This window comes from Lichenostomus cassidix, chromosome 10 (genome assembly GCF_008360975.1).
Source record: "Lichenostomus cassidix isolate B80296 chromosome 10, HeHo_3.0, whole genome shotgun sequence".
Lineage (NCBI taxonomy): Eukaryota > Metazoa > Chordata > Aves > Passeriformes > Meliphagidae > Lichenostomus > Lichenostomus cassidix.
The window spans coordinates 9,760,929-9,783,504 of record NC_139491.1 but is presented as its reverse complement, the minus strand read 5'-3'; the positions used below and the strand labels follow the sequence as shown (position 1 = coordinate 9,783,504).

The 22,576-nt window shown below is 39.0% G+C and overlaps 1 protein-coding gene across 2 annotated transcripts; it reads left to right on the top strand.

Annotated features, from left to right (window-relative positions):
* The first annotated feature begins 5,330 nt into the window (after positions 1–5,330).
* Positions 5,331–22,210, top strand: GATM (glycine amidinotransferase). Of its 2 annotated transcripts, none has more exons than XM_085070530.1 (11): positions 5,331–5,471; positions 5,870–6,085; positions 10,281–10,476; positions 11,678–11,868; positions 13,148–13,285; positions 13,569–13,733; positions 14,801–14,864; positions 14,963–15,079; positions 16,546–20,054; positions 21,008–21,093; positions 21,905–22,210. In XM_085070530.1, exons 1-9 carry the CDS (start codon positions 5,403–5,405, stop codon positions 16,656–16,658), a joined length of 1,269 nt encoding a protein of 422 aa, XP_084926656.1. In that variant the 5' UTR covers positions 5,331–5,402; the 3' UTR covers positions 16,659–20,054; positions 21,008–21,093; positions 21,905–22,210. The 2 variants fall into 2 exon arrangements, with proteins under 2 accessions (XP_084926656.1, XP_084926655.1); XM_085070529.1 differs by having other exon boundaries at positions 21,521–22,210.
* Positions 22,211–22,576: the final 366 nt, after the last annotated feature.

Genomic DNA, 22,576 nt, shown 5'->3' with positions numbered 1-22,576 from the left:
TATTTGCTCAAAGTTTCAAACTTTTTTTTTTTTTTACTACTTTTAATCCAAAAATTTAGTCTAACAATCATCTCACCACAGCTCTGTCAGAGTGTTTTCTATTTCATTGCAACTTCTATCTCCTCCCTGGCCAGTATTGTGCTCTTCATGTTTATACACCTCTACTACCTGTGCTGTTTCCTTGGCTCAGTTGCTCAGTCTTATTTTGGGTGGGGCTACATAACTCTATTTCTCTACATCATTTTAGCATTCCAGCTTATTGGTTCCCAAAGAAGGAGTTAAATTATTTCCTAAGTTATCAGACATGCTTGAAATTCAGTGCAATGCACATTGCTATCAATATGTTATTTTGAACGATATATGTTGAAATGAGTTTTGATTGTATATGTGGTTTGTTTACATTTTGCAGTTAATTTTTAAAGATGTTTTAACAGAAAGATATAAAGAGCAATATTTGCATAAATAAAATAATACACTAAAAAGTGCCTAATACCATCAGACTAACAATCTTATAAAAATTTGATCTATTTCTACCTAAGCTTCATATAGCAAACATCTACAGAAGTCACCTGCTTTCATCCAAGGAGGTTTGATTTCTTGAAGACAAGGAAGGTTTTAGCCTTGCTTCCAAGAACATGAAGTTACATGGCAATGATATGTGCAGATACATGTCTGTGTCTGTTCTCTCCTTCCCCTCCCTGTAACTTGAACCTCTGGCTGCTTTCAGACACGTTTGGGAAAGGGTCATAGGTCTCAATGGTATTAGGTTTCTATGACTTTCATGATAATAGCTGGCGGGGTAGGAATAAAGAGACCCCTTAAGTGCTCTAGCAAAAAGGGGCATTGCTGTTACATGCCAGTGTATCCACATAGTGGAGATTCCTTGTAAATTCTGATCTGTGATTGTAGTAAAAGCTATCCACTTTATGTTTGTGATTTAGCATTTACCACAAATGCTAAATTCTCAATTGCACAAAAATATAGGAAATCAGTTTCATCAGTTCTTGTACTCACAGGAGAGTTTAATTCCGTAGTCAAAACTCATTGTAGCAGATTGTGTTCAGTCTGATGGAGAGTTTGGCATTCAGTGTGTCACACAGGGAAGATGTCCTGACAAAAATGAACAGAAAATCTTCTAAGAAGTACCCAGAATTGGCATTTGGGGAAAACTACAGGATCCTTCAATAAGATATAAAAGATAAATATGTAGAAGCCATGTAGAATTTGTTAGGAAGTTTAAAGATTAAATTGGGTTTGATGAAGCTGGGATTAGGGAGAAAGGATTTCCTGCCATTTTATATACATAACTTGTTTAGTTGGACACATTTAATTACATCTTTTGAGTATGAAGAACGATAAAGCAAGATTTATATTATTTAATTAAAATTGAAGTATCTTTCAAAGTACTTTGAAAATAGTTCACTGTTTTATCTCTATAATAGGCCACAAGTTAAAGTAAAATATTTTAAAATAGAGAAATTGTTTTAACTGTGAGTAACAATATTTTGATTGTTTTTTGAGTTCAGAGTTAACTACAAAATTTTGAGCTTAAAGGAAGGGAAAAAAATAATATTACTGTTTTGAGGTGCATTTATTCTTTCCATTTGGAACAGTCCAGACTTTTGAACTTCAGGAAGTTTGAAACTTGCTTTCTAAGAAGCATACTGGATTCTTCTGTGTTGTTTCTGATAGCTAACAGATAAGATTTGCTGGGCCAAATTCTCTTCCTGGGGGTGTAGTCTGTTGGAATTTAGCAAGCAGTATCCTTGACAAGGCAGTAGCAGGCAGGAACATTTGTATTTTTGAGAAGATTAAGTTCCTGTAAGTGAAGTAAAAACTGGCAAAGAGATGTAAATGTTAAGACCAGCTCACACTAAATACACCAAATTGTTTAAATCAGTCATACAGCAGAAATACTGGTAAGAAAGGGTAAGCTGTTCCTTAACCTTAAATATCATGTCCCCCAAGTCAGATGTGTTGCTGTACCACACTACAAATCAAAACAACAATTGAGAACCTCAATTCCTGGACAGATTGAAATTCACATGTAAGTATTATTAAAATCCGTTGAGCCATCTGTTTCTCTAATAGAGATGTGTTAGAGATAAGATAGGTGAAGCTAAGATGAGATACTGTCCTAAAACATAGAGGAGTTTATACTTTGAACTTCAGTAACTCTGGTTTTATTGCCAAGGATGGCTTCTCTCTACTATGTCTCCTGTTGTTTTTCTAGTTCTGTAGCTGTAAACTCTATTTTTACTACTTAGTATCTTACTCTCTCATGCTGCTGGGCCAGAATGATGCTCTTCAGTAACTGGAATTGCTCTAAATTGATTACCTAGTTATCAGAACGAGGTGGTTTTATATCAGCCTGCAAGGTACCTTGTGTCATTCAAAAATGATGGATAGACTATTACAAAACATGCTTAGAGCCCCATTGAAAAGAACAAATCACAACTTGCTAGTTAATGTTCATAGGCCAAAGCTCAGCAATAGCAAAGTGAAACTTTCTTCTGTTTCAAGTTAAAATTCCAAACTGAGGTGAGGTTTACAGAGGAAAGAAGTATCTTTACTAGATCAGCACATAATTTTACAATAATTTGCAAGCTTTTGGTTAGTAGGGTGAGATTTCAAGGTGTTACAATAATTCTAGCAATTTTGTGCAATAACATTAACGATGTGATCTTTATAAAGATTTTTGATCCAAAAAGCTCTGTGCCTGCTTAGACAAACACATGTTTGCATAAACTTCTTGCATTTGAATGAATGAACTTGGCTTTCTCTATATTTGAATAATCATTACTGGTATTTTGCTCCTAGATTTATGTCCCTATTAAAATGTACACTGCTATATCAAGTCCTTATAGAAGCAGAAGGTATAAAGAGCTGCCTACTAAACAAAAAGCAAGAGGACTCTGATGCCAAAAAAAGAACTGTAAGGAATTACATTTCATACACCACAAATGCAAACCATGTGATGCCTATGTTGGATGCTAAGGATGTTAAGATATAAGCAAAGAAATAATAAGTAACTGCCTAAGGAGACAAATAAGGTTTTTTTTCCAGAAGATGGTCAAGTGAGGATAGAAACATAGTGATACCTCTAGAGTGCATTATAGATGGTTAGGGCAGTCTGGGGGTCAAATGACTGGTATAAAGGCTGGAAGGAAAATGTTATTTACCTTTGCTATTTATGAGTAAAGCCTTCAAGGTTAGACTGCAAATATGCCAGTTAGGAAAAGGAAAGGATTTCTGCTTTGATTGTACTTAGATGAAGATTGGCTTGTGTCCTGGAGGAGCCACCCCTAAAAAAGGAAGAAACAGACCTATGAGATATGGGAAAGAATGTTTTCACTAAAAAAAAAAAAAAAAAAAAATCTGAGCAAAAAAATGCAGTCCAAAAGAAAAATTAAAAATATGTTAGAAGATTCAGCAAAAACTTGTAGTGATGGTGAGGACTCTATAAAGCAACAGACCCATGTAGTAAGTGGGGAATGAAGTGTTGTGCACAGTCAAAAGAACTGTGTAAACTGAGTTGATAAAGAATGATCCAAAGGTCCAAGACCAGCTGATAAGCCAAAAAGCACAGAAAAGGAAGCAAGACCTTTGGATTTAGCCGCAAGCCAATCATTAATTTTTTTAGAAGGTCAATGTGAGTAGAGTGACCTTAGCAAAATCAACTGAATCAAAAAGCAAGAATTTGAGCAGAACTAGTATAAACTTGGTGGAGGGTTCTTTTTGTTCGTTTGTTTAGTTTTTTTTTTGGGGGGGGGTCTGTTTGTTTAGTTTGTTATTTTTAAATTATATTTTTATTAGATGACAAAAATTGGTAACTAGGAATTAAACAGCATCAAGAAAATTCCTTTTTGAAACTTGAAAAAAATAATCCTGGTATACTTTTTGGTACAAGAATAGTGTTTGATGCAATTATGTTACAAATGAGTCCTAACAAGCTGAGTGAATTATGAGAAAGTTCTGGAGCTGTATGAAACTGGGTAATGCATACTTGGTATCAAGCCAACTAAAATAATTAACTTTTCTCTGTGAACTGTGTAAATTCGTGGAGAACTCCCATGTTCTCTGTTATTTATCCTGGGAAGGTGTAGTGTTTACCTGTGCCAAAAAGGCAAAGTGCTGAATGAATAATTGCCAAGTAGAACAAAACTTACTTGTATATCTAAGGCATGTTAAAACTGTGGCTGGTTTGCTGTGTTCTACAATCATAGCTTATGTTTTAATATGTTACTACTGGTGATGTTTACCTTTTCCTGCTATAGATCTGTCTGCTGAGTTCACCAGCACTAGCTGCAATCTTGCATACAGAAATAATGTTAAATATTGTGTCTGTTCAAGCTGTGCCTCACTGTATGAGCTCTGGAAAGCAGAGCATATGCTGGAGGAGTATTGAGCAAGACTCTGCATGGATGATAAAGGCAGAACCAAAAATCAAGTTGAAAGAAATATAGATTCTTTACAACCTTAAACAGAATCATTTGAATAAAAGTAATTTTTGCTATGTCTGCTTTTTACTTGGCAAAAATGATTTAAAAGTGTACTTATGTGCAAAGTAAAGAAAATGCAGAATAGGCTAAGGGGGTTACACTAAATATGAGTAGAGCTGGTAGCAAACACGTTTCTTGTTGTAGGCTGTTTCTGTTGAGATAGAGGTGTTTTTGAAGATAAGTCTGTTGGTTTTATCATGGAGAGGTTTTGCAGGCAAACTTAAGTACAGGTCTACTAGGAACAGTTCAGGTTTTAATTTTAAGATGACTTTTCATCATATCACAATAAGGATTTTGAGAAGCCAGAATTCAAAAATTTATGGGATATTCTTGAAACACCCCTTCGGTAATTAAAGAACTCAAACATTTTTTAGGTGGATCACAAACTCCTCTTTAGGTTGTAGTCTAAAAATCTGAATTCTTAACATATGAAATATTGGAATTTTTGGTGAAGTCGAATTTGTCTTCTGCAGGCTTAAGGAAGAACACGCATATTTGATGACTAAAAATAACCTCATGATGCACTTCGGTACAGTTTTTGAAGAAAAAATTTAAAACGTGGCTGGAAATCTTCCAAGTCAGGTTGGTGCTGAAAGAGCCCTTGGTGGAAACGAAACGCAGGTGTGTTGGAAGAAGCCCTCGGGCAGCTCTGGGGCTGCTGTACCTGCCGGGGCTGTGTGCCTGCCGGGGCTGTGTGCCTCCGGGCGCTGCCGCTCCTCCATGGGGACAGCCGGGCAGCTCGGGGAGCAGCTCGGGGGACAGCAGCAGCCCCTCCCGGCCCGGCCGGCAGCCGTAGGCGGGCTTTGCCCCTCGGGCGGGGCGGGCCGGGCGCACATAAAGCGGCGCTGGGGGCGCGGAGCGGCGCGGAGCTGAGCTGTCCTGCCCTGCCGGCCGGCAGAGATGCTGCGAGTGCGGTGCTTGCGCGGGGGCAGCCGGGGAGCCGAGGCAGCGCACTACATCGGCTCGCGGGTTGGTGCCGCGCAGATCCGCGCAGATCCGGGGCTGGGGAGGAGGATGAGGATGCTCCATGGAGAGGGTCCCGTATGGCCCCTCGCCGGGGTGCTCCGAGCGGTGACGGGAGGGTGCGGGACAGCTACAGGGGTCTCTCGCTGAGCTTCACCCAGCATCCTCCCGCCTCAGCGCGCTGCTGCCGTGCTCCGACCTCGTTACCCTCCTAAACTGACTCTATCTTAAAAGGCAAAATTTTCTTTAACCATCTGCCAGGCTGTGAATAAATTAGAATGGCTGTGTTCCTGTTAATTCTACAAATAACGTATATTGCTCTGGGATTATAGAGTTAAGGTACCTGTGGGCGTTCTTGCCTTTTGTAAGGGAAGCATAATTTTCATTCTCATTTTTATTTCAAGCTTCGAGGAGTCTTTACAGGATGGGTGCAGCGAACTTTCCAGAGCACCCAGGCAGCTCCGGCCTCCCAGACCAGCTGTGCTGCTGATGACAAGGCGACAAGCCCTGTGCCCAAGGACTGTCTTGTTTGCTCCTACAATGAATGGGATCCACTGGAAGAGGTCATCGTGGGAAGAGCTGAAAATGCTTGTGTCCCACCTTTTTCTGTGGAGGTTAAGGTAAACAAGAAAAAAGAAATAGGAAATGTGGATTTTATATATAAAATTTACTTAAGGTTTACAATGCATAAAGTGTGGTGTTTACTCTTGAGGATTTTTCTTTCAAGGTAGTTGTGTACATCTGTGAAACTTTACAGCTAGCTGTGTTGGTGAGGGATGTGCTTTTTTCTTTGGACTTTCAACTGAATTAGCTGTTTTAACAGAAGTCACTGGGAGAGAGAACCTCTAATATGTGCTAGCTACTCTAGTAATATAGCCCTGATGTTATCAAAGTACACACACAAGCTTTTGAGATAGCTGGCTGGGCTGATGAAATGTTAATTTGGCTTTACCACTTGCAAAAAACAAAGTGTAGTTTTCTGCTTAATAGTCTGAGCAAGACTGAGTTCTGTAGCTGTAGACTAACAGGGCTCTTGTGTCTAAAAGCTCTGAAGTAATTCACTAAAACTCCTGTGTGCTACAGTAAATATTTTGTGGAAATGCATAGTCCACTGTTTTTTCAGGATTTTTCTATGCCTAAAACTACAACAGCAGCCTAAATAAATCCATGATTCTTTGTTCTCTGGAATCTTGTTTTAAAACAGTAACACTTCAAATAATGGGCTTGCTCCAGATTTTTTGTGCTTTACCTGGACTTTAAAGTTCCTAAGTATGTGTGTTACTGTTACACTACTACCTGCAGGGCAGTAATTCATGGCTATCACAGCAAAATGAGCTGGCATACTACTTCTGCTCAAGAGACCTTAATAAAAATTTAAAGGATATCCTGACAAAGTTGACCAGAAGACCTCAGTTAAAAAAAAAGGAAAGAATTCTCATCCTGCATTGAAAGAATGGCAAACAAAGATACTGAAAATGTGTTTAAAGTGCTGGAAATGGTTGTTTAGTGGAAGTTTGAGATGTATAGAAGACTTCTCTTCCCTTAGCCCTTTTTATATTTCTATATTTTTTTTTAGAATCTGGGCTATGATTCTGGGCAGAAGTGGTTGGAGGAGTGTGAATGAATAACTGCAGCTTGGTGTTTTAATCCCCAGCAGCAGAGTAATCTTTTGACTTACATGGGGACATTTGAGATGATATCTTGGTGCCAGTGAGCACAAGGAAAGCTTTACCACTGACTTCATCATCACTCCTTGAAAGCTGCAGCTCAGTCACCAATCTCTGGAGTCCTAGCAGAGACTCCAAAGATATCCTAGCACCTTCAGAGAAAGAGGTGAATGAGGATTTCCAATATACAAGTGTATGTATGTGCATTTATCTAAGACTGACATAATCAGTGTACAGAAAAGAGTAAGGGAAAAATGTCCAACATTTTACATGGTAATATTTAATGAGGCAAAATTCTGTTCCTAAGCAGTGGATAAGGGCTTGTTTAACACCAGAAAAATATTTCAAGTGTCTAACTAGCTGAAGTGTGACATGCTGTACAGGTTTTACTGCCTATGAAACCATAACTACTCATATGAGGTCAGAACTTCACTTTCTCTTACATGTGATATCAAAAGCTCAGTGAGGAATGACAAAATATAGGATTACCTCTGCAATTCAAATACCTATGACTTATGGTTAAAGCAAGATTTAAATTTGCTTTATGTCAGCTGTCAAGTCCACATCAGGTAATGGGAACAGAGCCAGCTGAGAGGTGGTTTCCTCTAATTTTCTCTGCTTTTGTCTTCAATGTTGCTGTAGAAACTGCAACAGTACCATTAACAGCTGGAGGGTGTTGCTAAATAATCCAAGCAGTAGTCCAGTCCTACCTTGACATTATTATTAATTAATGAATAGATTCATTATTGTTCAAATCTTCATGTGGCTGAAAGGTCAGGTATGTATATGTGTGTTGCTCCAGCATAATACAATAGCCCTAAATCCATGTTCCTATCCCTGTAAGTAGCAAAACTGTCTGCCAAGTGCATGAGGGTCACTGGTTATAAAAGCTGCAGTTTAAAATGAATGAATTTTACTGTTATAAGGAAGATTTTAAACTTCGGACCTGAGATGCTCTAAAAAATGTATCTCAAATTATAGCAGTTGGGTAAACACTTGTGTTGAGACTGTGTTTTAAGACTGCATGCATGTTTATTTCCCAAATATTTAAATGCAGGAAGTATGGCTGCATTTGGCATTCTCTTATACTTTGAGACAAGGGTTTGGTATACTCAAGTGTTTTTGCTGTGATGTGGGAATGATGTGCTTGGCATAAGAAGGAGTAAGGAAGGAAATGAATAGGGAGCCCTGCATATCTGATGAATATTAATGAGCTGACACTTTATTGCAAATCCTTTTCAGAGCTTGAAATGGGCTATGTAAAGGTAAATACAGTATTTGAAAAGTTGAAAAATCTTAACTGCACTGATTAGGAAGATGCCCTTTTTTGAATCAGCACTTCAGTGATAAATCCCACCACTGAGATGTATTCTTCTGAAGCAGTTAACAGTCAAGCAGTTGAACTTTATAGCTTTGTACTCTGCAATGCTTGTCAGTATATTTTGTGAATAATAATGCATTTTGGGTGAGGAGGTATTATTAACCTCCTCACCCAAAGTGTGAGAAGATGGGAGTGTCAATGTGTGTTTACTACTGAAATAGGCAAAAAGAATTCTGATCTGAATTAAAGTTTTAATGTCCTAAATTTAATAACTGTCATTACTAGGTTTAAGGTAGATCTTGATAATGTTAATTATTTTCCATGACAAATGTTTAGAGTAAAGAGCAACAATAGGGAGCAATACTGCTGTTCTTTAAAGATAATCTTTCCTTACAGCACACTCTTAAATTTCTTATTATATTATATTCTTATTATATTATGCCATCCCATTAGTGCAACACAAGTGTGGCTCCTCAGGTTGAGAAAAAGCAGTATTAGAGAATGTGGTGGAGAGAGGAGCTGCAGCTCAGGCATTGATGATATTCACATACATCATGGCAGGCTCTGAAAATAACCAGCTTTACTCCATAGGACAAATTTATCTCATTAGCAGCACACATTTCCATAGGAATGTTAAACACTTCATGTGATCTGCATGTGACTTCTGAGCAGCTGGCAAGCTTGAGGTGATCAAATTACCCAAGACCTCACTTATAGAAAAAGAACAAATTCCCTCAGGAAGGATGGGCAGAAGCTTCAGTACTGGAGGGGCAGGATGCCCATGCTGAGGCTCTCTGTGGAAATTTAAGGCTGAATTTTCTTTCTTCTCTCTTACCTCTATAGCATGAGGCAAATAGCCAGAAACAGTAGAGGGTAGAGGCTCAGTGGCATTGCTAGCACAAAGGAACATTATTGCTCTGATTTTGGTGAGAACACTGCGTTTTGGGAGGTAGTCATGTCTGCAGTGTCAGGAGACAGCCTCATGTTTGGAAGGGCAGGTTCCCCTGCATCCCCTTGCTGTCCCTCATGCTGCCTGAATGTGATGGACTCTGTTGGGGAGAAAGAACCAACTTGCTGACCTGTTCCTGACCCCTTCTGCTGTCATTCCACAAGGGCTCCATATGCACTTCCATCTCTTCTAACACTGACATGACAGAGGAACATCAGATACATCAAACTGAAGCAGCATCATTTGTTTTGATTATATGTCTGGGCTTTCTCATCCGTGAGAACTAGGACATTAGTTTGAATTTGTTTTTAATTTAAGAAGGTTATTGCAGCATTTCAGCAGAGGATTTTGGTCTGCAAAAGTTGTACTTGCTTGAATCCGACCCTGGCAGGTGAATTTAGTATCTTTTGCATCTTCTAGACAGCTGCTGTACCTGAAGTATGGCTCCTTCTGGCTAACAAGGCATATTATCTGTACTTGGAATTCCTGATGTCACCATTGTGACAGTACTGAAGTGAGGCTTTAATAAGGTGACTACAGATGTATACATTTTGGAGATGAGCTCAAGGTTGTTTTAATTTAAAAACATATCTGATAGCCTTATTAAATAGCAGAGTCTACAGTGTTTGCCACTTTTGATGTGTTTGCACAAGTGTTCTGTAATGAGGACCAAATGGCCACTTGGCAGTACTAGCCACTCAATATTAACTGAAGTGTAATGTAGTCAAAATATTGCAGGAATCAGATAAAAGGCACACTCCAACATGTTAAGATCAAGAACAAGAAACTTTGAATGTTAAGAATTGTGTTTTACACATCTATTTAGCTCAAAAATAACTGATGCTTATTCTTTGTCACTTCATGTCCTTTTCTTTTAGGCAAACACATATGAAAAATATTGGGGATTTTACCAGAAATTTGGAGGCCAGAGTTTCCCCAAAGACCATTTAAAAAAAGCTATTGCTGAAATTGAAGAGATGTGCAATATTTTGAAGGGAGAAGGTGTTACTGTCAAGAGGCCTGATCCAATTGACTGGTCTGTGAAGTATAAAACACCTGATTTTGAGTCTACAGGTAAATGTTCTTCTGTTGTTGAAGGTCTTGTCTGTTTAACTCTTTCCTGAGACATTTGGGATGTCATCTAGCCTACCTTCCTGCTAGGAGCAGGATTATCACCAGCTCTAAGTGAGCTCAGTGATGGTTTTCTGTAGCTACAACTTGGAAGATCTCCAGGGATGGAGATTCTGCCACCTGATTTGCTGACCTGCTTCAGTGCTCTGTGAATTTCCTGATGAAAAACCTTTGCCTGACACCTAACCTGAACTTCCCACACCAGCATCTCTTGCCAGGATGCCTCTCTATATTGTCACTGCCACTGCCAAGAAATTTTAAACTTTCATGACCCTCACAGTGGCTGTGGGCTGTCACTGCTTTGTCCCCTACTTGCCACATGGAAGTCAAATGCTCTAAGGCCCCCTGGCTGTCTTGATAGCTCTTTGTTGGATCCTAGAGTTGGATTAATCTTGAACTATGGAGGACAAAACAGTTGGAGGCAAAGGTTTGCCAGGAAGATCCTCACAAGTGTCAAGGAAATTTGAATGTCTCTTTACCTGCTCACCTTCCTCCATGTGTGGCTTTGGTTATCTGCACTGAGAGCACATTGCCTCACCAAGCTGTGCATCAAGTGTAGTCCTCAGGCTTCTTTCATGTAAAATACATTGTTAAATTGTATTTTTAATAGAAAAAGAACAAATTCAAACTCATTAAGGAACAGATAATGTTAATGAAAAATCTAATGGGACTACTCCTGCCCTAGTTCTGTGGTCCTTCAAATTCCTCTTCTGTGCTATTACTTTTTAAAAGGATCGTCTGTAAAGAAATGATGGAAAAGTTGGAAAATTTAGTGCCCATCATCACTTTTTAAAGGCATCTGGGTAATTCATAAGCCTTGGTTTAGTTCATTTTCAATATGAAGTAAGGCTTTCAAATTATGAGGTGGAGGCTTGATCGTGGATGGTTTTGATATAGCTGTGAATTTGTTATGAGTGAGGCTTTGTAGCAAAAGTTCCATATATTTTGAATAAAAAATATTACTTTGAAAAATCATCGACAAATGTAAGGATCTAATATGATGTGCTGGCTTCCTCACATTGCAAATGATGCTTTTTGACATTATTTTGGACAGAAAAAATGGTAAAAAGGAGGGTAAAAAGGGCATTAGCTGAAAGAGCTGAGAAAGGCATATTTGTCTCATTAATGGCCACTTTCCTTTCAGGTATGTATGCTGCCATGCCAAGAGACATCCTGTTAGTGGTGGGAAATGAAATTATTGAAGCACCTATGGCTTGGCGTGCTCGGTTCTTTGAGTACAGGGCATATAGACAACTAATCAAAGATTATTTCAACAGTGGTGCTAAGTGGACAACTGCCCCCAAACCCACAATGGCAGATGAACTCTATGATCAGGTACCGTTCTCATTTTCCTCAGAACTTCAGTGCTTTTTATACAGAATTTCGTTGATAGTTTCAACCTGATATCTAGGATTCACAACATTGTGGGGAAAATGACACAAAACAATTCTGGATACTTGTTTTTTTTCTAGTGTATGCTACAGCTGTAGCCTTTGCAGCTGAAACTCAGTGTGTGCAATTAGAGAATAAGGAACAGGAAGTTGTGTCTATTGAATTCCTCTGCTTTGAATTGTTTTGGTTACTGGCTGTAACTGAGCATTACTAAAGAAGAAGGAATGCTAGAGAAACATCACAGAGATTATGTTAAAGAATGAAGATTCTCTGAGAACGTCCATGTGTCCTGAGTTTGCATTAGCAAAGTGGGAAAGGATATAGATTTTGTCACAGAACCCCCCCCAACTCAGAATTGGTGTTTTGCATGATGATTAGTATTTTGAAAGTTACATAAATAGTGGAGGGTCTAAACTGTGACTATTTACATTCCAAATATTAAAGTGAATAGTTTTTTTTTTTTAATAATAATTTTTGTCTTGGAAAATTTTGGTAGTTTCCTATGGGCCCCCACATGCATTAGGACCTTGGTAACAGCATTTGCAATAAATGCAGTAAACTAATTGTGGAATGATTGCAACTTTCTGGGAACTGTGTCATCAATGATGCAAATAAGTCTTTGTTAATTAAAATTACCTTAGAGTAATATGTCAGTATGAGAATTTCCAGAGCCTGTTCTGAAAGATAGAAACTCATATATTTTTTTCCCCTCTGAATTTTTACATCTGATTTGCTCTTATTTTCCTTGTTTAATTTTAAAATAATGATCTACCTTCTCGTTTGAAATACTGCTCCATTCTAAAACGTGGTTAAGTATGGAGACCACCTTTCTTAGGAAATAGCTTCCATTCCAGTATCTCTGTCACTGTGCAGTGATTTGTTGGACTGGTAGTTAAACTCCACTGGTAATGAATACTTTTGATCATGAAGTCAGAATATAATCCACACAGTGGTTCTGAAAAGCAATTAATTTCTTGATATAACTCTTGTCTCTTATCTTGTGACCTATTCTTGAATGTGCTTAAAACCTTTCACTTTATGTCCACATTTAGATTTTCTTTCCTACTCTAGTAAGAAGTCACCAAAACTACCTCCAAGGAACATACTAGCTATCAATATTAACACATTTCCTAATTTTAATTTACTCTTCAGTAGCAAATAATTTGAGAACGATCTTTTAACATCTCCAACCTAAAGTTGTTATTCCCTTTTCTACAACCAGAATTATCCAATCCACTCTGTTGAAGACAGGCATAAACTGGCTGCTCAGGGAAAATTTGTAACTACTGAATTTGAGCCATGCTTTGATGCTGCTGACTTCATTAGAGCTGGAAGAGATATCTTTGTACAAAGGAGCCAGGTAAACAAAGCTTTGTTTCAACACTTTTGGTATTTAACTTCATGCTTGGTATTTTATCTTCTTAAATTCCCAAGCAGCATTCAAATAAGAGTGTTGGCAAAAGAAATTGCTCTTTATAGAATGTTTGATACACAGTAAGACTGTCTTCCAGGTAAGGGGTTGGCTAGAGGCACAAAATTTTCTATTATTTTGGCTTTAAATATTTAATTAAATAAAACCTTAGACTAACCTTGGATGCAGTTTATATTCTAGCCTAGTAAAGCTAAATTTGTCCTGTTTTCAGGTTACAAACTACATGGGTATTGAATGGATGAGGCGACACCTTGCCCCAGAATATAGAGTGCATATAATATCCTTTAAGGATCCCAACCCTATGCACATTGATGCCACTTTTAATATCATTGGGCCTGGTCTTGTTCTGTCTAACCCAGACCGTCCTTGCCATCAGGTGAGAGTGTGCAAGAGGGGAAAGTGTTTTGTGTTTAAAAACCACTCTGGGATTAGTTCCTGCTGGGTGAATACAATTCCACATATTTATTTTATATGTGTAATCTTATTTTTTCCTCCCCTTTTCCTTTCCACAGTTTCTCATAATGTCACTTGAAAGAGGATTTTTGGTCTCCTTTTAAAAAACCCCATATTCTGGGACCTTTTCAGGGAAAGCTGCTGTCTGTGTAGATAGAAAAGATACATGCAGCTCGCTTTCATAAAAACTGGTTTGGCAGTTCTGGCTGACCGAGAAGTGGTGGGGGTGTGTGTGAATGGTGCCGATGAAAGGAGGCTTTTCTTGAATGGTGCTCATGAAAAGGAGCTTTTCTTTAAAATCCTGGCAGGCCAGGCTAGTTATTGAGTATTTGGGATCGGAGCTCCACCTCGTGGTAATGCTGGAATACTCGCGAATACTCACCTAATGATTCAGATAATGAACTTTAAAACTCAATTCTCTTTAGCCAAATAATCTTCCTCTTATTTTTAACTTCATTGTGTAATTCTTAGAGACACAAATTATTCCTTAGGATGCCTTTACACTGTTCCCTTTGTTAAATGAACCGCACATTAGTTTTCTTATAAAGTGTGAAGGAAAGGTAATTTTGTGTTATTTCTGATGGGTTTGTTTTTAGAAACATCAGTGTAATTCATATCAATGAATTAGGAATCACAATCATATGGGAAGAAATACACACCAAAAAAAAACTTTGGTCTGTTACCAATATGTTTACTTAACAGGCTCCAAACTGCAAATGCTAGTTTTAGTCTTTAACATATCTTAGCATACCTAGCATATATAAATCTATAGAAATAAATACCACTGGTATGCAAAATCTAAAAAGACTTTTAAAAAGTGCTTGTATGAAAACTGGGTTTGTAGATGACACCTGAATAGGGCAAGAATAGTGAACTGAGGGCAGGGGATGTCATACATTGAAATATTCTGAGAAAATCTGGCACAGGTTGTAGGACATAATGTGATACTCTGAGAACCCTCTGGAGAACATATTTAAATTGCTCTTCCAGATTGAGCTCTTCAAGAAAGCTGGCTGGACTGTGATTCAACCCCCAGTGCCACTCATCCCAGATGGTATAGTCACTCTTCCTTTTCTAAGGATCCCAAGAGCATTCCCAAGGGTATTAATATGCAGTAACATTGGTACAGTGCAGGGTTTATTCTCTGTTTAGATCACCCACTGTGGATGTCTTCGAAATGGCTCTCCATGAATGTCCTAATGCTGGATGAGAAACGTGTGATGGTGGATGCCAATGAGACATCGATTCAGAAGATGTTTGAAAAGCTGGGTATGTCCTAACACATTTCTACATGTACTTAAAAGAAAATTACTGTGCTACCAGCCAGGGTAAATGGAGATTTCACTTAAAGTAGTCAAAGCAGCCAGCACTGGAAAAAGTACTCAAACAGTTGGATAAGCAAGTAAGAATCATCAGTGATTTTTCTCCTGAATAGTTCAGCCATAGAAATGTGAGATTTGTTTGCCCCCTACAGCTTGCAGCACATAAAGGTATGAGTAGCAACTAGAGTTTTTGCTAGGATGCCTTTGAATGAGCTTTTTAAATGTAAAATGTCTGTTCAGTTTAAGGTCAACATGTCTCTTGGAGAGTCTGAGTGCACCTATTGCTGAATGATACAGAGCTGGTTATCGGTCACTGCCAAGACGCTTTCAGATTTTTCTAGTTGCAAACTCATTGTACTTTAAAATGTCAAATTCAGACCACTTAACCCAGGAATTCCTGCTCATTTATGGAGAATCTCAGTCCTGTGAAATGTAACTTCATGATAGTGTGGAATTCCTTCACATATGCAGTGACAGGAGAACTGTAATTGAACGCAAAATCTGGAAGTATTCTTATGCACAGCTTCTCAGCCTTTGGCTATTTGAATGCATGACCAAGGAGCTGAGGATTTATAAATGCTTGAAAGTACTTACAAAATTAGGCTATTAATGCCAGTCATGGCTTATCTTTCACACATGAACTTCACAGTCTATGTAAGTTCTAAATAAACTCTGGTAGTCAGAAAGTTCGTGCAACTGAGATGGATCTACTGGGAACAAAACTATTGTTGACCTAAGTGATAAATTCCACTGAGCTGATCCTGAGCTCCTGAAAGTAGTAAAGAGGGAAGAAGCAAAAAGGCAAACTCTGTAAGTCTGAGTTGCTGTCTCAGAGAAGTTGTCTGATCCTTCTGTTAGGACTTCGTATAAGTTGAGCCACAGCTGAAACATCAGAGGTGAAAAAAAAGGGGGAGGAAGCTTAACCAAGGTAGTAAAAGCCTCTTTTCCCTTTCAGAGAAACAGGGAGTCAGAGCTCTTTACCTTGAATACTTCTTTTCTTGAAAGGCACTTGAAAGAGCACATTCAATGTCTGAGTCATAAATGCTCACACATATTTATGAAAATGTGTCCTGATCATATATTGAAGTAGAATTTCAGCTAATTCTTCACATACGGCAAAAAAGGGAATTTATAGTTTTATTACTGCCACACCATAACACATCAAACACTGGCTGTGCTCCAGGCAGTGTGTATTCCTGAGGGTGTCATTGGAATAAACAAGCCAGCTATGTTCCTAGTTTGTTCTCTGCCTAGAATTTGGGAAAATTAATTCTTAACAAACTAGTAGGAAATACTTTCCATACTTACATCTAGCCAAATGATTGGATAAACTATCATCAACTGTTCTGATCAGAGTTTGCCACATGAATTTGAGAGTCTAATTTTAAAGTGTGTATTGTGTATTTCTTGCAGGCATTTCTACAATTAAAGTAAGCATTCGCCATGCCAATTCTCTGGGAGGTGGTTTCCACTGCTGGACATGTGACATCCGCCGCCGTGGCACCCTGCAGTCTTACTTTGACTAGCAAATAGGTAGCAATGGTGCAGCTTCTGAAATAGGCATAGGAAATGAGCAAATCACTGTCCCTGTTGTTTAAAATGACTGCATGAGCTCTAGTGCTTGATAAGTGGTGTCCTTATAATGGTCTGGTAAATGTTTTATTCTTAAATACCCTTTACCTTCAGCAGGATAATTGAAACTGCTTCCATCAGCAATACAGGTTTTCTGGCTGCCTTTTTGAATGACATCCTTCATCTGTGGAGCCTTTTCACATTGGCCTTGAAAGTAAAAGCTTGACAAGATAGCTAAAAGGTCTTGTTAGGATAGCTTGGCCATTAATTTTGGATATCTACCTCTGTCTGGTTACTCTATCAAATAGGCAGCTTGAAATGTGAAACTTGAGTAGACTTTTCTTATTCCTTTTAATCACTATCGTTTGAATATATTCATGTCTAACTAAGTTGAAATAAATGCAACTGTATAGATCTCTTAGGGAACCAAGTAATTTTATCATGTTTTTCATGTCTAACCATACAGATATTTACAGAGAATTTTCAGTATGATCTAACTTTTAAGACTTGTTCACTTATTAGCCATTTTCTTCTACATTTTCTTCTGATGCACGTCATGCACCTGAGTACTTTTTTATATTGCTTTTTGTATTGCTGAAATTGGGTTTTATTTAACTTTTAAGTGTACCAATGATAGCTAATATTCTGCTTGTACAGGTTTCACTCTGAATTGTTTACATAACTTAAAAAGAGGCACAAAACAAAAACCCAACAACAACTCCCTCCCAGCCTTAAACTTCCAACATCCTACAACCCGGTCTTCCTTCAGCTGTAGGAGATACAGAAACATGTATCAAAAACACCAGATGAAGGAATTTGAGTATTGATTCCTGAATATGTACTTTTTATGCTAATAAAGTTTTTTTGCATTCTCAATTTGTTGCACTTCTGATAATTTGTAAGTGTGCAATGTCTGGATGGAGACAAAATACACATGGAATTTTTTTCCTGTAAAAATGGTAACATCTTAAACACTTGTATAACGCAGAAAACCTTTGTAGTGTATTATTCAAATACCATGTTTCTACTTCTGTTTTTCACAGAAGTATGACTGATGGGGGAAAGTAATGCTGATGTTTCTTGCCACAGTGTTGAGTAATCTACTATTACAAGGCAGTGCACCTGACAGAAAAGTTGTCAGGCAGCACATGCTCACAAATAAGTTGTATTTGCCATATTTTAGAGTTGGGTAGGGCTAAACAGGTCAAATATCAACAATGTAAAATGCTTTGACGTATGCCAAATGAAAGAGATAATTAGACAGCTGCCAGCACTTGACCAAGTAGAGATGGTGTCTATTTTCATTCTAAAATCAAAAATTTATAGAGAATGAAAATTTGTCGGAGTCTTCCTCTAACCAAGCTTTGTTTTCCTCTACTAGCACTGGAGCTGCATTAGAGCAGCACACTCAGCAGGTCACCTCTCCCATCAGTCTGCATGCTGCAGTGCCAAAATATCTGTGTCTATGCTTGGCATAAAGTATCACCAGCTATGGTTGAAACCATTAGAAACTGATCAAATGTGGATTAATAATGAGACGTGCACCCTGGATGCCTGCAGAATTAAGGAGACTATATTTTCCTATCATGTTATATATGACACTCTGGCTTTAAAAACATTTCAGCCTTTTCCCAGCTTTTTTGTTTATCCCTCATCAAATGCTTTTTTTTTTTTTTAATCTTAAACTGTGCACACAGTAGCAAGTCTTTCAGCTTGACCACCATTAAGTTTCTGAAGTTGTTTAGATTTTTTTTTTCTGCCAGTAACACAAGTTCTTTTACATAATCCACAGATCCTTTGACTGGTTTGAAAACAGACTTGTCTCTTAAATCATCTTCAACAAGAAAGGCAGGGGCTCTGTTCCATTTGAGGAGGAGCTTCTTGGTCAGTATCAGCAGTAGTGTCAGAATACAGATTGTAAACACATAGCAGCAAGAATGCACTGACCTGAGGAAGTGTTCTTACCATCATTCCATCATTTTGGGACAGGGCAGGATCTGTTGGTATGAATCTTTTTGGGACTTTCTCAGACCTGACTTTTTCACTGACCATAAAGCAGTCAATTAGCCAATTCATTTCCATGCTAAGTTGCAAGGGAATTATACTTAAGTACTCCATGAGGTACAGTGATGGTTTAACAGTGAGTGCCTGGGAGCTGCTCCAACCTACAAAAGCAAGGACTATTTAGGAACCATGTGGGATTCCCTCAGTCTCCTGCAGCACAAGACCAGGAAGTTCAGTTTGTATCTCCCCTGGAACAATAATATTTTCTCACCAGTGCAGAGGGCATGAGAATTTATTCACAGGTATGTTTACAAATGTCCCTGGAGTGGATGTGCATGTCTGCATTGCCAAATGTAAAACTGCCCTGTCTTACAATTTCTTCTCTGCTATCAGTGTTAGCTGGAGATATGACTGTGCAGCTGTAGGAGAGAATTTATGAAGTGGAATACAATGATAAAAAAAGTTCAAAGGTAAATTTTAAAGCTCTAATGGGCTTTCTTTATAGTGGAATAACTTGAAAAAAGCTGATAAGAGGCAACATTTTCCCCAGTAACCCATTCAAGACAGAGTAATACAGAGACAGCAAAGCCTTCAGAGGAATGATGGAGGGAACATGATATATAATAGAGTTATGGTGGATGCCACCACATAATAGTGATACATGTAATCTTCCAAGCTATTTTTATTCTTGCAGAGAGGGAGGTCAGCCTGTGTCACAGTTGGTTTTGGTTAGACAAGAACCTGGAAATAGGAGTCTGCAGTGAGAAACAGAAGGGCTGGGTTTTTGCTCTGATATCGAATTACAAGCAATTTTATGAAGCCAAATTACATGTGGGCAACAGGATCCTATTGGCCACAGGAAGCAGGCACGATGGTGTTTGACCACCTCTGGGCCAGACTGCAGTTTACATGTAAATAAAGCAAATTAAATGGGGGCTGGATTTGAATTCGCCATAATTTGTTTTTCACTGGCTATGCCGGCCTTAAATACTTGCTATTGCTTCAGACAAGGTCAGCTTCAGCTTTCAAAACAGACAGCCTAAAGCTGCATCAGTCAGAGCTGTAAGGAAAGATGATAAATCAGTTGCCCAGTACACAGACAGGTTTTCAGGGTGGGCTCAGTCAGCTGCAGGGAATTAGCTGATCACTCCCTGGGCAGGGGCCCTGGGAAGCTAGGATTTTCCTCCCTTTTTCCTGCTGAGACTCTGCTCCAGTAAACTTACTGGTTATGACAAAGCATGTGTACTTGCATAGATGCTTGTAATAAAGATTCTTCATGTCTGCTTTTTAGACAAGATACAATTCTTAAAGTACCAGCAGCAAGCCAGAGAGGATGTGGAACGAAGGTAAAGTCTCTGAGGCAGGAATAATCTGCTTTTATGTGTAGTTCATGGCTGGGAATGCTGAGGGCCAGTGGGATACAAACTGCTGCAAGGAGGGGGTGTTTGCCCTACTTAGTGGGCAAAAGGGAAAGAGTGGTTTTCTCCAGTCAGTTGCCTTGAGCTATGTCTGTCCTAGCAGAAATTGGTTGTTTCTTGCTTCAGTGTTTTCTGAGTGTTTCTGCTGTCCAGTTTAAAGTACTCTCTTTTGGCTCCATTTCTTGCCACCCATATGATTAAGAACCCAAACTGGAAGGGCTGGTGGACAGTTCTGCAACTGCTGTTAATGCTTAACAAGGGCAGGCTGATGTCTACTTGCCTCCATTTTAAATTAGTCTTGGTTTTTAGGTCAGAAATTAGGGCCACTGCTGAATTTTTCTTTTTCTGGTGTTATGCAGTACAGGGGGAAATCTGAGTGTTGGATCCATGTATATTTCTGCTAGTTAAAGATGTTGCTAGAGTTGAATTCCCTGTTCCAGCCCCCCAGGCCATCTGAGGCACTTTATTCTTGCTAGGGAGCAATGCAGTGTTTTTAGCTGTGCTGAAACTGTCAGGATACCCCTCAGCCTCCAGCATTTATCACTTCCCAAGAGGGTCTGCTTCTGCTTTCCTTCTGCAGGAGCATTCTCTGAGCTTAATTAAGCAGGCAGGAAATAGCTTTATGATAATGAATGATGTCCCAAGTTAGTGGTTCATTCATTAGTTTATAGCAAACTGTCACAATTTATGACTTAATGAAGTCAAATATATGAATGAAAAACACAACCTGCTGAAGAGTTTTTTTACTGCTATGTTATTTTCATAAAGATTGGGAATGTGATGAATTGGGCAGACCCACAAAAAATGAACTAGCAAAATCCAAGGCATGTTCTGTAACAGTTTACACTCTCTCTCTGCTCACTCTATGTCTCAAATGACAGGAATGAGGGAGAAACTATTTGTCTGAGACCCAGAGAGGATAACATGAAGGTGATTCCAGCTGGCAGAGACTGAGATACTCCAGCAGGTATGTTGATCTATTTGTTATCTACAAGGATGGTTGTTTAAGGACCTGACAGACTTCACTATGCTTCTACAGGTTCCCATGGAGAAAAAGGAGAAAAAAAGGTGGAGGCATCTCATTGGTGTTGTTTCCTGAGGTGTAATATATCTGTCCTAATGCATCAGAGGATTTTTAAATTTGTCATTAACATTCCAGTACTTAACCTTTAGGGAGTCTTGGATCTTCACATCATCTGCTTGGGGTATTGGATGCTGAAGTGACAAACCCAGTGATTATAACTGTGGCCTTACCCCATTTGAGGCACTTGGAGAAAGGCATATTCTGAAAATTGCATGTGGTGGGATGAAGGCTGAGTTATTAACAGGTTTGGATGGGTGTGTCAATGTATAGCACTTAAGGCAACCTAATTCCTCCTGGTCTTTCCCTATAGCTGCAGAGAACCAGGTGGAGAAAGCATGGTCACTGTGGCTTGGTTGCCTTGCAGCTGTTCCATGATTTTAGGAGAGCATTAACTGTTTTTTTAAAGTCATACTTTATATTCTTCTCAAGTATGGTATCTCACACACACTGTTTTACACACTCAGTCTTGCCTCCATCTTTTTATTTTCTGTTCACCTCTGTGGCAGATGAACTTTTAGCTCATTTACAGACCTGGCCTTATGTACTTCTTTTGCTGGGGCTGTGTGCTGGTTTTGGCTGGGACATAGTTAATTTCTTCAGAGTAGCTGATGCTGAGATTTGTTTTGGATTTGTGCTGGAAACAATATCAATAACACAGGGATGTTGTAGTTACTGCTGAACAGAGCTTTCACAGGGCCAAGGCCTTTTCTGCTTCCCTCAAGGAGCTGGGAGGGGACAGAGCTGGGACAGATGATTTCAACTGACCCAAGGAATATCCCAGACCATGTGGCATTATGCTCAGCATGAAAGCATGGAGGGAGAAGAAAGAAGGGGATGATGTTCAGAGTGAGGGTGTTTGTCTTCCCAAGTCCCTGTTATGCTTGATGGAGCCCAGCTCTCCTGAACAGCTGCCTGCCCATGGGAAGTGGTGAATAAATCCCTTGTTTTGCTTTCCTTGTGTGCCCAGCTTTTGCTCTACCCATTAAACTGTTAATCTCAACCCATGAGTGTTGTCACTTTTGCTTTTCCAGTTCCCCATCCCACCAGGACAAGTGAGCAAGAGGCTCTGTGGGGCTTCATTGCTGCCTGGGGGTAAAACAGCATTCTGACAGTTGTTACTTTCAGGCTGCATCTATGCATTACTTGGAATCTGTGGGAGCAGTCTCATTTCTTTTCCACTGAACAACCAAAAAACAATCTCCGCCTTTGCACTGGTCTTTATTTCCATAATTTGGGAGTTACTGGGCTGTAGGTGCTGTTAACACAGCTAATTGCAAGCTCTCTCTTAAAATATTTGTTAGTAATGGCGAATTTGTCTCCACAGCCATCTATGTCTCATTCTGTTCGTATGAGAATGTTGATATTC

Bases quoted from the DNA above. Each gene is read 5' to 3' on its own strand.
- GATM (XM_085070530.1), top strand. From the start codon at position 5,403: ATGCTGCGAGTGCGGTGCTTGCGCGGGGGCAGCCGGGGAGCCGAGGCA. The intron at 6,086-10,280 runs GTAAACAAGAAA...CTTTTCTTTTAG, and splicing joins CTTTTTCTGTGGAGGTTAAG to GCAAACACATATGAAAAATA. The intron at 11,869-13,147 runs GTACCGTTCTCA...TTCTACAACCAG, and splicing joins CAGATGAACTCTATGATCAG to AATTATCCAATCCACTCTGT.